Source organism: Panthera onca, chromosome C2, assembly GCF_046562875.1.
Source record: "Panthera onca isolate mPanOnc1 chromosome C2, mPanOnc1 haplotype 2, whole genome shotgun sequence".
NCBI lineage: Eukaryota > Metazoa > Chordata > Mammalia > Carnivora > Felidae > Panthera > Panthera onca.
Genome location: NC_138347.1, coordinates 126,823,034 through 126,838,361, shown reverse-complemented (window position 1 = coordinate 126,838,361; position 15,328 = coordinate 126,823,034). Strand labels below are relative to the sequence as shown.

The 15,328-nt window shown below is 35.0% G+C and overlaps 1 protein-coding gene across 3 annotated transcripts in view; it reads right to left on the bottom strand.

Moving 5' to 3' along the window:
• The window catches only part of STAG1 (STAG1 cohesin complex component), a 401,929-nt gene that overhangs the window by 29,773 nt on the left and 356,828 nt on the right, over positions 1-15,328 (bottom strand). For all 3 annotated transcript variants that reach the window (XM_060638731.3, XM_078432318.2, XM_060638735.3), the window contains 4 exons: positions 8,644-8,736; positions 5,906-6,080; positions 3,852-3,991; positions 1,081-1,182 (listed from right to left, as the gene is read on the bottom strand). In XM_060638731.3, coding sequence (XP_060494714.1) covers positions 1,081-1,182; positions 3,852-3,991; positions 5,906-6,080; positions 8,644-8,736 — 510 coding nt within the window. The remainder of the gene's footprint in view (positions 1-1,080; positions 1,183-3,851; positions 3,992-5,905; positions 6,081-8,643; positions 8,737-15,328) is intronic.

Below are 15,328 nucleotides of genomic sequence, written 5' to 3'. Positions count from 1 at the left end.
AAGAGTCGGACACTTAACTGACAACTGAGCCACCGAGGTGCCCTGGCAATAGCAATTTCTTTCACAAAAGACCCTTTTTCTCTACATCTTTATCAACTGTTGGTATTAACAATGATTTAAATTCATGCTAATCTGTTCATCAGTGACAAATATCTCTTTGTTTCAATTCGTATTTCATCAATTATTTAAAAAAATTTTTTTTAATGTTTTATTTATTTTTGAGAGACAGAGACAAAGCGTGAACGTGGGGGAGACACAGAATCTGAAGCAGGCTCCAGGCCCTGGGCTGTCAGCACAGAGCCCATCATGGGGCTCAAACCCACAGAACGCAAGATCATGACCTGAGCCAAAGTCAGACACTTAACCAACTGAGCCACCCAGGCATCCCTTTATTAATTATTAATGAAGTTATGCCTCTTCTCATAGGGTTATTGTTTTATAAGATTTCTCTTCTGAAAAGTGGCTTTTCATATCCCTTGCTCACTTTTCTAAGGAATGTGTTTTTGTTATTGATTTGTAGGATTTATTAAGTATGATTGAAAATATTTCCCCCAACCTGTCATTTGTTTTTAACTTTGTTCATAGGGCTGGTTGACATATAAATGTATTTAAGTTTACATACACAAACCTACAGCCCCACCTACCTCCTGAAATCTCTGTATTAATTCATGAGGCATTTATTAGGGACTCTGATTTATATATGTGACCTATTTCATTATTTGAATACTATTCTTGCCCTTTCTTCATTAAATATGTTAAAAAAATATTTATGTATTTTTCTTTTTAGATGAGTACTTTTTAAAATATCCATTTGCATTTCATCTGGTCCAAGAGTAGATAACTTTAGTAGGATTTCATTATTTGAAATGTGTACTATAAGACTATCTTCCAAAAGAAAAGACAGATAACACATGTTTTTGTACCAGAAAGTATCCATAGTAATGTATTAATTACTACTTATTATTACTTAAACAATGACCTAGTTTAAGTGAGGTAAAATATACCTAGTACATACTAAGCCCATAAAAGTACTCAGTAACATTAATTCTAACCTTTACCTCTTTCCTTTAGATTTCTTACCTGCTGTAAACTGAGAATGAGGGTCTTGGCACACTGAATTTTATCAATCTGTCTGGTTTTACTCAGTGTTTCCTTAATAATATCACCATAGTCATTGTAATACTATGAGAAAAAGAAAGAAAATACAGCTTTAAAATTATTGAAATTTCATGAGACAAAGTAGATTGGTGAAAAAAATGGAAGGGGGAGTTCAGAGGTGTTTAATTTCTTCATCTTAAACATAATGAGAGACAAAAGATATTGTCTAAAGTTAAAGGAATACACATTTGATATTTAAGATTAAGAAACAGTGAAAGTTAACGATAAAACTGAAAACTGGGAATTGTAGAAGAGGAAGATAGGTAAACAAAATTCCTTATTCTCTGTAATACGGATTCAATAGACATCACTTAAAAGGTAACAAATCAACAAACAGAACTTTGGTAGAAACTTAGTAAAGAACTAAAACCAGAACAATTAAAACTGCTTACCTCTGGGGAGTGAGCCTAAATAAGTGGGAAGGGCAGATTAGGGTCACAGACTTAACTTTAAATACTTTTGTATTCTATCTCATTCCCTGTCACCACCACATGTGTGTATGTTACTATTATAAAAAATAAAAACAATGACTTGTTCGATAGTGACTGAGAAAAATTTAACTAATTCCTTTACAATTCAGTTTTTTGATATAGGATTTAAAAAATTTTCCTTGTGAGTAAATAATTTAAAAAAGCCTTATTTAAAGCCATTAAATCTGGATGTTATTTCCAAGTGAAAGCCTAAAAACCTACAACTTATGTGAAAAAGTAATATATTAGCTTAGTAATTGGATTTTTATAATTTACAAAAAAGATGGCTATGCTTCCATGATATAAGGTGCAAAAAAAGAGAAAGATACAATAATACACTAAAGTGGTTAAACAGGGAGATCTCTAATAAATTCAGATTTGTAATGGTCATACAGAGAACTGGGGCAAAAAGCTATATATATATACCTAAGGGTATATAACAAAGAGTAGCAAATAACTATCAGAATACTCTCAAAAAGATTACAGCTTTTAATGAGAAGCACAGCAATTGCTAAGGATGATAATAAATTTTGGATAAGGCTCATTTCTTGAAATCAATACAGTATTATAAAGGGATGAAAAGGAAAAACCATGGTATACTCATATTTATCCATCCAAACATAATGTTTAGATATTATGCTAGGAAGCCATCTCAGACTCCTTTCAGTTAGGTCTCTCTCTATATCCTGTGTTTGCTTTGTAATTTGTACATCTACCACTACAATAATTGTGCTGAGGTTTTATGGTTTAGTGGGAAGAGCTAAGCTTGGAAGCTAGACAAACCTAGAATCAAATTCCAGTTTTTGCTATTTATAATAGTTATGTGACCATGGAAAGTTACTTAACCTTTTTGAGCCTTAATTTCCTTATCTGTAAATGACAGGATTACTGTAAACAACAAACATAATGAAAGAGCCTCAGAATAGTATCTCATATATAAATTGCACAGAACAAAGGCAGCCACTCATTATTACCATGTTACATTATATTATGCTTGTATTTCAGTTTCCCTATTAACCTGTAAGCTCCTTAGTGCAGAAATCATGTTTTATTTAAATCTCTGGCTATCAACACAGTGTTGGTCACACTGCAGTTGTTCAGCAAAATATGATGAATTAATTACTATTTATCCTACCTAGAACTGGACCATACATAACTAAACATGGATAAAGATGCAAGTGGATCAATGGCACACACAATATTCTGAACATGCGCAAAACAAAACACTATCTGCGTCAGGAGAACAAGGTAAAAACACATAAACTGAGAAGTCTGCCTGTCATAAAGATTTCTGAGCAATGCTTTTTTAGAGGGTCGGGAACAAAATGGAGCTTAAGGAAAGCAAATAGCCAGGAAGGTGAGTACCTACCAAAATCCTATCATATGAAGAATGGTTTAAAACCCTTCAGCGTTTCCTTACCACCCTGAGGAAAAAAATTCAAGCTTCTCACACAGCATATAGTCACTAATGACACCTTCTTTAAATCTTATCTCTTGCTCCACTTTCGTAAGCAATCTTTGTTGTCACATCAAATTACTTGCATTTCCCACAAAGAATTCACATTCCTTTGTCTGTACATGAAGTTCAATCTGCCCACAAGTCCTCCCACTACTTCTTTGCTTACTAATTTATGCTTAGTGTCTTAGACTTAGTTCCGAAGTCACCTCTAAGCAATTTCCATTAACCCTTATATTTCTTTAGAATATATAAAGAAACATATATTGTCTGTTTTATATATTTCCAGGAACCCCTATACATACCTTGGTTATACTATATAATGCAATTGTCTAATTGTTGACAGTCTTTTTGCCTTTAGACTACTTTAGAATGGAATTAAAAAAAATCTTTATAACTTCAGTGCCTGGCAGGCAGCATGGTATATAGTAGGCATACTTATAAAAATGTCTTGAAGAGATGTCATAAGGAAGACAGATTAGGTTTCTTCCATGTTATCAAGAGAGTCTATAAAGCTTCATGGAAACAAAAAGGTGTTCTTCCAATAAATGTGAAGATCTCCCACATTATGGGGTTGATATAATGGAACAGATTGACAAAAAGCTTATATTTCTATAAAAGAGAGAAACTTTAAATATATCAGAAAATCATCAACAATACATAGGTAAAAGCTGTGAATTTTAGCTTCTGTTCTCATCTTTTCATTTTAATTGCAAATTTCTCTGCCACTGAGATGGAAGGAGAAAAATAAGGATATGAAACTATACCTTCATGTAGTGTTTAAAGATGTCTGCAGCTGCATGCATGTCAACAATATCATAAATGATAAGTTTGCTGAAGGCAGCAAGTAGATTCCTTCTTTTATGTAAGGCCTCAATTTTATTAGCTTCATCTTCTTCATCACCCTCTAACCACAGAAAATAAATTCGTTATGAACTTTGGCCCTTTATACAAGGTAAAACAAAATAGACAATCTGTATAATCAAACACTGGCTTATAACTTTACAAGTAGTACCATTCAGTTTTAGATAAGATAAAAATTGTGATTATTTTAGGGTGGTATATTTAGTTACACTGATTATACATTTAGTAGGTACCAAGGTTCCTACTTCCAAGAGACTGTCACAACAAAGATTGCGTAAGATAAGCAAATCATATATAAATTCTTTTTCTGATATTTTTATCCTATAATACTGTTGTCTGTCAATCTTGATGCTATCTCTTCTCATTTCAATATTCTCTACATGCAATTAGCTATATTTTAACAGAGAAGAAATTTCTGGAAATGTTTAAGACATAGAGAAAAAGTTTTCTTTTAGAAAGAAATATGCGGGGAGTAATGGAAATATATGGAGGTGTTAGTTTTCAGTGCTTGTCCTAAACATGGTTACGTTATACATTTTGCAAAACATTTATGCATATATACATTTTTTAAAACAAAGCTTACTATCAAATACTTTCCAAATGAGAAGTGTTTCTTCCTCAGTTTTTTAATTCTCAGGTCCCACTGGCTTGTCTATCTTTGATCCCAGAAAAAATTTCTTCATAAGGCTCCAGATGTTCACATGTTAATGTTTGTTTTAGGCTCTGTACTGACGCTCCCATGTCTTGGCCTGCCCATACTTGGAGAGTGTTCTTTCTTTCCTTCTTCACATGTATATATTCAGAAAAGAACTTACTCAACTTTTCTCTTCCCTTTCCATTAATTACTCCTGCTGTGAAGCACCAAAGCTTCGAGAAGTTGGAAATCTTTTTGCTTAAGACAAGTAGTAGGTAAATTTTATCTCCTGTGATTAAAATGGACTCTAGAGATTTTGTTTCACAATTGAGTATTTTCTAAAATGTTCTGTTAAGTAAAGAACACTCTAATAGCACCAGACAGATCTGCAGATTAGATATACTACAGATCTTAAACAGCTGAAATAATCTATTTCACAAATATCCTATATAACATTTATTTATAGTCAGCCTAATTATGCTATGTTATCATTATGCAGGTTCAGCATAATTCTGACTGGTAAGGTTTGATAACAGTCTTTTAGCACTTAATACCTTACAGTTACATTTTGTTAAGAAATATATGGTGATTCTCAGGAATAGAAAGGAACTTGGATGCTTTCCTTTAGAGAAATTGTGAACCTGGACATAGTTCAATTAGGAACATATCTATCCTATATATACATTTTGCACATGTGGGAAATGACAAATGTACACATTTACCGTAGTATAATTTATAATAAGCAGAAGACTGAAAACTAGGGGTGCCTGGGCAGCTCAGTCTGTTAAGTGTCCAACTTTAGCTCAGGTCATGATCTCGCAGTTAGTGACTTTGAGCCCCATGTTGGGCTCTGTGCTGACAGTTCAGAGCCTGGAGCCTGCTTCAGATTGTCTCCCTCTCTCTGCCCCTCCTCCGCTCACACGCTCATGCACACTCTCTCCCTCTCAAAAAATGAATAAACATTAGAAAAAAAAGATTGGAAAGTAGCCTAACATCAATCAATAGGAGACATATGACATAAATTATGCTATAAAGAATAATTATGCTATAGCTGTTGGAAAAAGAAAAAAGAAGCTCTGTATGTAGTGACAGGGAAAGACCTCTGGGGTACTATTCTAAAGAAGGGAGACTTTCACTGTATACATTTTTATTCTTGTTGGTTCCTGAACCACATGAATGCATTAACTCTTTTTTAAAAGAGAGAAATGCTAGTACTTTTTAGGACTGAATTTGAATTTTTTTCCTAGTATCTTTTGTGATAGGTAAAAAAAAAAAAAAAAAAAAAAATCAATATTATATTGATGAGATAATAACTACAAATACCCATGCTCTGGTTCTCTTCGTCTTGGTCAATGAAAACATGATCCATCACAAAACTGAGGAGTTCAGACTGGAGTCCAGTATCTGGATTAAACACCAAAGGCTGGAGGCCTTCCCTGCCACCTGTCATTAATTGGTGGCTAAATATCATCAGAAGATCACAGAGTAACATGAATGCCTAGAATGCAAAGGGAATTAATTCATCAGTAATGTAATATATAAATATAACTATAACTAGAGATCAATGTTAATGAAAACATACTAAATTAAATGCACTTCATTAACAATACCATAACAGAAACTGAGTATTTAGTTTTAATTTCCAAACTTATTGAATATACTTTTTCTCATTAAATACTAGTCCCATTTAAGACTTTTCCTCCCTAAACATAATCTATTTCTTTTACATGGCTGTATTAATTCAAAACAGTTAAGAGATTTTGACTTGAAGTTAAGAAAAATGACTTAAAGCTAATTGTGGAAATACAAAATGAACAGAATAAATTATGACAGAGGACAGAAATCAATCATATACTTCTTAATCAAATAATAAGCATAAATCTTAAGACAAACTGTATTATTCAACAAATTACAATGCAGTACTCTAAATCTTAAAGCTACTATTTAAGGATTCTGCTTTAAAAAAATCTAACGTGGGGGCGCCTGGGTGGCTCAGTTGGTTAAGTGTCTGACTTCAGCTCAGGTCATGATCTCATGGTTCATGGGTCTGAGCCCTGCATCAGGCTCTGCTGACAGCTCAGAGCCTGGAGCCTGCTTCACATTCTGTGTCTCCCTCTCTCTCTGCCCCTCCTCAGCTTGTGCTCTTTCTCTCTCTCTCAAAAATAAACTTAAAAAAAAAAAAAAAATCTTTCAGTAGGTTTAAAATTGAATTTAAGACCATTCACATAAAAATCACTATATGAAAGCTTGCCACAAGTTTAAAATTTTTTTTTTAACGTTTTATTTATTTTTGAGACAGGGAGAGACAGAGCATGAACAGGGGAGGGTCAGAGTGAGGGAGGCACAGAATCTGAAACATGCTCCAGGCTCTGAGCAGTCAGCACAGAGCCCGACGCGGGGCTTGAACTCACGGACCGCGAGATCATGACCTGAGCTGAAGTCAGCAGCTTAACCGACTGAGCCACCCAGGCGCCCCAACTTGCCACAAGTTTAATCACATAAGGGAATTTTCAATATATTTCCTAAGAAACAGTATGATAATGTTGTCAAATTTGCCCTATTTAATGGATGGTATGAAATGAGTCTGTGTTATCAGTTTACTGTAACTGAATGATTTTGTTGTAGGATAATTGAGGGCTCTGGTAACTCAAAACAATTCACTTACCCTGTTCTAAATATTGATTTCTATGGGAAAACACAATTTTGGTATGTATTTGGAGATGAGTGCATACTTGGCTGTCTACCTCCAGCAAGAATCATGGCAGTTCATGCTCTGACTACACCACCATGAACTACTAAATGTCTAAAGATATTCAGAAAGAGCCACTTGAAAAGGGGAGCATGAAGAGAATCCAGGGGGATGGATATATATAGAGAGAGAAAGAGAGAGGGAGAGGGAGAATCCAGGGGGATGGAGAGGGGGATGGAGAGGGAGAGGGAGAGGGAGAGGGTGAGGGCAAGGGAGAGGGCAGAGGGCAGGGGCAGAGGCAGAGGGAGAGGCAGAGGGAGAGACAGGCCACAGTTTTGGACATCACCAGTGATGATGCACAAACAATGAATTTTTGGTTTAAATGTCCTAAGCTTGGTAGTTTTAGACAGCACTCACTGATGGGGTTCAGCAGGTTTAGAGAATAAGGTTTAGAGAAGACCATCTCTGTTCCCATTTAAGTTAGATGCTGATAACTTAATAGATAACTAATAGATGTGATAACCTACTTAGAAGGGATAGCAAAATGTGAGTACTACAGTATTCTAATTAACTAGACATTTTCTAGTCCAACATTACGATGAAAAGAACAATATGGAAAAAAGTATTCTCTTTTATATAAAACAGTATATAGAAGTTTTTATATAAAACAGTATATAAAAGTACTTACCAGAAGAATAGTATAATTAAACAGTTTTTAAAAATCGCTTCATGGAAACAGTACTGCCTCGGGCTCTGCTTTGACCCTCTTTGGGCTGTGCTGCCCTTCCCAAGGATTGAGGAGTCTGCTAAACCAGTGGGATATATCCACCTGCACTCCTACTATCCAAGTACAGGGACTCAGGGATTCCTTGCCCTAAGAGACCTGATTCTGCTATCAAAGCCTGCACAGCCCTCTTCTCTGGGGAGACTATATCATTTGTGTGTGTACTCCAGGTCTCAGGGTGGCTGTTTGAGGGGATAATGTTGACAGTTTGGATTTATGGGCTGAAGTGTTAACATGCATGTGTGAGAAGTTCTTCCTGGTGTGATGAGAAGAGGGTAAGGTCAGAGGAGGGTGGACCACAGGCCAGCTTCAACCCTCCCAGTTTTGGGATAGAAGTCCCAGGAATCAGGAATTATGGAACCAGGTCATTATGATAGTGTATTTGTCTAGATAAAAAGACATAAAACAAATCTGTTAGCTTGCTTTGTTAAGTTAAATATTCAGACATCCATACTTTTGTCCCAGGTTCCATAAATGTTAGGGATAGATCTGTACGTTAAGAATGGTCATAAAAAATTTACATCTTCTTACTGTTCTTCAATGAATTTAGTTATTTTTATTGAGAGCTCTTAACTGATAATTTCTTACCTGTTCCTTCACTGGAGTATTAACATTAGATAGGCACTGTTGGCAAACAGCCAAAAAGGATTTCACTGTTTTCCTCAATACCAACAAATCCTCCTGTAAGACACATTCAAATTTGCAAACATGAATTACAATATCCTATAAACCTGATCCGTAAGAAATAATAAATGGAAGTAGCCAATTGACTTACTGTTAAGGAAATTCATAAAACCAAATTTATTGTTGGGAACCAAATCATATAGTTATTTCCTAGTTATCCTAATGGAAGGGGCATAATCCCAAACACTCAATTCTATTTAGCTATGGAATGCTCAGTATGATTTCCTCCAACATGTTTTCCTTTATAAATATGGTTTACTTGGGTTAATATTAAAATTGTTAGACATTCCAAAATACATACTAGTTGGTAGTAAGGTGAGGGGGCAGAGCAGCACACTGAAAAAAAAATCATTAAGCAACAAATGTGCACTTAATTTCCCCCATATTCTCAGCACTCTGCAAAATGTCAAGGGAAGAAAACTAAATGTTTTTTGAGAAAAAATAATTTTAAAACAGTGTCCTTGCCCTCAAGGGGTTAACATCCTAGCAGGGAATTAGGTTAATCACAGAGTAATTAAATGTTCAATTTTTTTTTTTTTTTTTTTTTTTTTGTACTACCTCTAACTGTAGCAGAGAGAGCTGAGCTGGAGGGACTTTTATAAAAGGATGGGCTTTAATTTAAAATTGAGGGGCGCCTGGGTGGCGCAGTCGGTTAAGCGTCCGACTTCAGCCAGGTCACGATCTCACGGTCCGTGAGTTCGAGCCCCGCGTCAGGCTCTGAGCCCCGCGTCAGGCGCTGGGCTGATGGCTCGGAGCCTGGAGCCTGTTTCCGATTCTGTGTCTCCCTCTCTCTCTCTGCCCCTCCCCCGTTCATGCTCTGTCTCTCTCTGTCCCAAAAATAAATAAAAAAAAAAAATTAAAAAAAAAAAAAAAAAAAATAAAATTGAATGAGTGAACAGGATTTAATTAGATGGCCATATAATATTCAATGTGAAACATTTAAAAAATATAAAAGGAAATTTAAATTTATCAAGCACCTAAATGTGTCAGGCACTGGTTTGAGGGCTTAGTGTTACATAATCTAACATTTATATTGATTAGTAGTAGTCATTATTAGCAAGAGTTTGAAGCCAGGATTGTCTGATATCAGAGCTCATATTCTCACTAATGAGGAAGACACATGAGATAATTCAGTATTACATCGATATTTAAAGTAGTAATGAAGAGTAATTAAATTAGGCTGATGTAGAAATCACTTCTAAAAAGTATTCTGTTACTAAAGTTCTTAAAGCTACTCTTTGTGTAGATGACAGTACTAATTCCTTTTGGGGATCTTCACATCCCAAATAAAGATACTTAAAAAATTATACACATTTCCTTTTGCTATCATGAGTGTAGTATTTGGAAGAAGGAATAAGGTCATTTTGTGCAGAATAGTAAAAAAAAAAAAAAAAAATGCTGTCTTAAAAACTTTTCATGTTCCTGCAGATGAACACCCAATAACCAAAACTCAACATTCTTTGACCTTCTCTAACTTCAAAGATTCATTATACATTAGGGGAAACAGACAAGAGAACAGTCAGCTGCAACAGAATGTAAGAAATACTATGTTGGAAAGCCTAATCCAGAGTCAAAAGTAGTCACAGAAGGGCTCCCAAAGAAGGTAACATGTAAGCTGAGCTCTGAACAACTAAAAATTATCCAGCTATATAGAAAAAGGTATCCCAGAGGGCACAAAATGTTCAAAAGCCTGAACATGCTTGTGAGAGGCTGTTAATTTATTGTGGCTGGGACACAAATAGGGAGGTGAGTGGCAAGAGAGAAAGCTGAAGAGGAAAACAGGATTCATTTCCATTTAAACAGGAGATCATTTAAAATTCCATGTTAAATCATCTACTAGCAATAACGAACTACTGTAGAAGAATCTTTATTATGAGAGTGCTACAATTTTGTTTTAAAGAATAATATTATAAGCAGAATGGAGAATGATATGGAATAGGGAGGTTAGTTAATAAGAAATACAATGTTCTGCTGAGTGCTAATTATGTGCTAAGTACTGTGTTCTACTGGCCATAAATTTAAATCTCACAATCACCATATGAAGTAAGTGTTAATATTCCTTTTATACCCATGAGGAAACAACTTCAGAACACCCATGGATTCTAAGTGATAGGGTAAGGATCCAAATGTAGGATTATCTTACTCTTGTGACTCTAAAGTAGTCCATGCTCTTAATCATTCTTCTCTGGTTCCCTTACATATTAACAAAGGCCATAGGAATAATTTAGAATGAGGGTCTGAAAATAAAATGTTGGCAGTGAAGATGTGAATAGACTGAAGAGAAATTATAAAGCAGCAGCATAGAATTTAGGAACTAATCAGAATGGGGCTGTTGATGAGTCCTAAATTTCCAGGTAGTCACCTATTAGGTGGATTATGGTGTTTATCACTGAAATAGTTAATGTAATAGTTCACAAAAATGCTAACATAATAGTTCAATTTTAGAGATGATGATCTGAGATTCCTGAAAAATATCCTACTGATGTTTAGTAGGCCATTGAATATAGGAGTTCAAAGGCCATGGGAAAGAATTTAAGAATAAAGATTTGGCAGTCCTCGGCATTTAAACGGCAACAGACATGATGGAAGAAGATGAGATCACTCAAGGAGAATATGTAGAGAAGGTGGACAAAAGTATCTTGGGGAACACCAACATTTAACAGATGGATAAGAAAGAAGAGCATATGAAGAAATCTAAGAAATGGTATGAGTAGGAATAAAAACCAGAAGAATATAGCATATTCTGGAAAGAAAACATTAAAAAATGGTTTTCTAATGTTTATTTACTTATTAAAGTTTACTTATTAAGAGAGAAACCAAGAGCAGGGGAGGAGCAGAGAGAGAGAATCTCAACTTGACTCCAAGGATCGAATTCACAAACCATGAGATCATGACCTGAACCAAAATCAACAGAGGCTTAACCAACTGAGCCCCTCAGCTGCACCTAAATGTTTGAGAGAAAGGGTATGCACACATGTGAGTGGATGGGAGAGGCGGAGAGAGAGAGGAAGAGAGATAATCCAAGCAGGCTCCATGCTGTCAGCACAGAGCTAGATGTGGGGCTCAATCTCACAAACTATCAGCTCATGTCCTGAGCTGAAATCAACAGTTGGATGTTTAACCAACTGAGCCATCCAGGTGCCCCAGAAAATGTTTTTAAGGAAAAAAAAAAAAAAACATTAAAAAATGGAGATAGTAATTTAATAGTGACAAATGCCATAACAGAAAAGACAAGCTAAGGATTAGAAAGTATCCCATAAAACAATGATGAGGTTGTGAGTGATCTTGGGGAGAAAACTTTTAATGGAATTAAAAGGGCTGAAGTCAGACTGCAGTGGAAATCTTCCATTTTCTTGAATGGAAGAAAAAGAAGGCAACTCTTTGCTGAATAAATAACTGAAAGAAAAAAAGCAAGCCATGCTACTGACTAGCTCTATGATCTTAGTCAATTATTTTATGTCTCAGAATTACAGAGTTTAAAAATCTATAAACAAGACAGCTGAACTATGAGATTCTATGGTACTCTGTGATTCTGCTGAATTCACTAATAGGCACTCAAATGAGAACAAGACAGGTGCTAAGTGGTAATAAACCTCCCAGTATTCAAAGAATGACTGTTCACTGTTCCATTGCTAGTACCTAGAATAGTGCTTGGCACACGGCAGGTGTTTAATAAATACTTACTGAATGAAATGCAAGTATACGTAATACAGATGATATCACAATCCTAGGGTCAATGTGTAATATCTTCATTTTATCAAACTCTAAACAGAGTTTGAAAAAATGGTGCTAGGAGGTATTAATGCTCCTTTATTTCCTTAAATTTCTCAGTGTGCAAAGAAGCAGTCTAGGGAATCAGCTATCTTTGGAGTTGAAGCCAAATATTCCTTTAAAGGTCGATCATAAAGCAGATGTGTCTTATGTAAAATGGTAACTTGCCAATTCTTTTGAAGAATTATAAATTTAACATCACAACTAAGTAAGCAGCCTACCAATGACTAATCAGTAGAAGTATTTTAAGAAGAAACTGGAAATGGGAAGCAACCAAGAAAATAGAAGCTAAAGGCCTTTAGCAGTAAAGTTTGCACTAGATTTGGATGCAACTTAAATATTATCTGAGTGCTCAAGAAAATTAATTTAATTATAGTCAGTTCGATTCCATTAAGAGAAATATAAAACTAATAGTTTTAGGTAAATGGGCAGAGATACTATATATTTTAACTAAATCTTATATGGTAAAGCCCTTTAAACAGCTGGGAAGAGACGTTAGGTTCTTGTAGATTTCAGAATACAGTGCTTTTATTCACTTTACAATATTTCATTTGATTAAAATAGTTGGAATGATGATTCCCAAGGCTGTGATTGTGCTAAGTTAAGGCAGGCAACCACTTCTGGGATATGTGGTAATAAATATCTTGAGAAATTTTCAGGATGTTCAATCAAAACTTTAAAAGAGGTTCAGGGTTTGCCAGCTTAAAGCTCAAGTATTAAGGTAAATTTCACAGAATGGGCTTTATTCTTAATGTCTCTTAAAAAACAAGAATAAGGATAAGAAAAAATAAAAACATAAAAAGATTCTAAATAGGGCCAATAATAAGAGCTTAGTTTTAAAAGCACAAAAATTAGTAATTTACTTGAACTCCTTTAAAATATAAACCACTGAGGGGCACCTGGGTGGCTCAGTTGGTTTCAGTATCCGACTCTTGGTTTCAGCTCAGGCCCTGATCTTACAGTTCGTGAATTCGAGCCCCATGTTGGGCTCTTGCTGACAGTGCAGAAGCTGCTTGGGATTCTCTTCCCCACAGCCGTCCCTCCCCCACTTTCTGCCCCTCCCTGGCGCACTCTCTCTCTCTCTCTCAAAATAAATAAACTTAAAAAATTTAAATATAAGCCACTGGCTATTTTAAAATTTGAGAAAACTTATTACATTCCACATATTCTGGAATGAAATACTTTCTCTCCTGTTGTAATAGTTGTAAAGTCATTGTGAAAAAAATTAAATATGTTTAACTTACACTGAATAAACAAGAGCATTTTGTATGTGGTATTTTTCTGGGCTAGAATTCAATAATAATAAAATTAACATTTACTGGCACTTACTGTGTACCAGGCACTAATCTTAGCTTTTCATGAATTAAATTTAACTAATCCTCATAACTGTGATGGGTACTGATATTATTATCACTCCCATTTTATATATGAAGAAACAGGCACAAAGATGTTAAATGCAGGCCCAAAGACCAAAGCAGTGTGCCTCTAGTCTGTGCTCTTAACCATTTTGCTATAATGACTTTTTTCTATAAATTGAGAAAATTACTATGTTGAGGAAACAGGCATTATGGAGGTAAGATATTTGAAACTCAAATTACTCAAGTATATTTACATATAAACAAAACAGCCAGTCAACCTGATGGACTCTGAAAAATAATAACCCAAGAACAAGATATGCTGATTATCCAGACTGCAATTTTAAGAAACTAGAATATTTAGGGAGTACCTCTACAACTTTTAATAGGATGGTACTTTACTTATAAATTCCCTTTCTAGCCAGAGTACCTGAATTACAGAGGTGAGAACTAAACACAGTGAACAGAAGAGTAATCTGCCACTTAGTCCAGGATAAGCTATATATAAACTAAGTATATGGTACTTTTTTTCAAACACTTTTTCCTAAATGAAACAGTATTGTCTCTTATTTTCAGAAAGCAGCTTGGCATCATGAACACTTTTCCCTAAAGTAGCTATGGAAAGGAATTCAAATGGGTCAGGTGATAAGATTATACTGAGTCTTAAGTTATATCTTGGGGCTAGATTCTTTCATATCCATTTTGTAAGCTGCTTAACTAGCCTGGCTGAAGTTTTTCATTTTTTGGTTTTTTCTTCCTGGTAGTACTGAAACCAAAATTTCAAGGAATTAAGATGTTTTACACCCTGGTCGGCAAAATCTCAGCAATGAAAAATTTTGAACAAGGCTGGCATAATTAAGATGGTGAATTTATCATATAAGCCATATTAGAAAGAAGTTTTCTCAAAGGCACAAAGGCTCAAAGTTGACTTACTCTAACATCTTGAGAAGAAAAACAGATCTTAAATGTAGACTGTGCCTTAAGAACCAAGTATCTCAACATGATTATAGTCAGTGGAGAAAGGTCAGAGTTTAGTTCCTACACACACGAATATGTAGCTACTGTAGATCTGACATGCAGCATGGTAGATTTTGTCCTTCATCTGCATTTTGGAATAATGTGGGAAGTTAAGTTTGTCCCTTTGGTCCTAACAGTCACTATTTTCCCCCTATAACTCTGACTTCTCCTTTAGCTTTCTTCATTTTTGTGATTCCTTTTTATTATGTATCACAACTTTACATGTCGAGAGAAAGACTAAATTTAGTTGTCCTTTTATCTACAGCTGTGAAATACCCTTAAGATAACCACAGCCAGAAACTGAAGCCACAGAAAAAGTAGTACATCCATAAAATTCATTCAGTATTACCTGCCAAATACACATTTTTAGAATGGGCATAAATAGAACAGAAAAGTTGTAAAATAAGGACCAAGACCAGGTCAAAGATGTCAGGACATGAAAATAA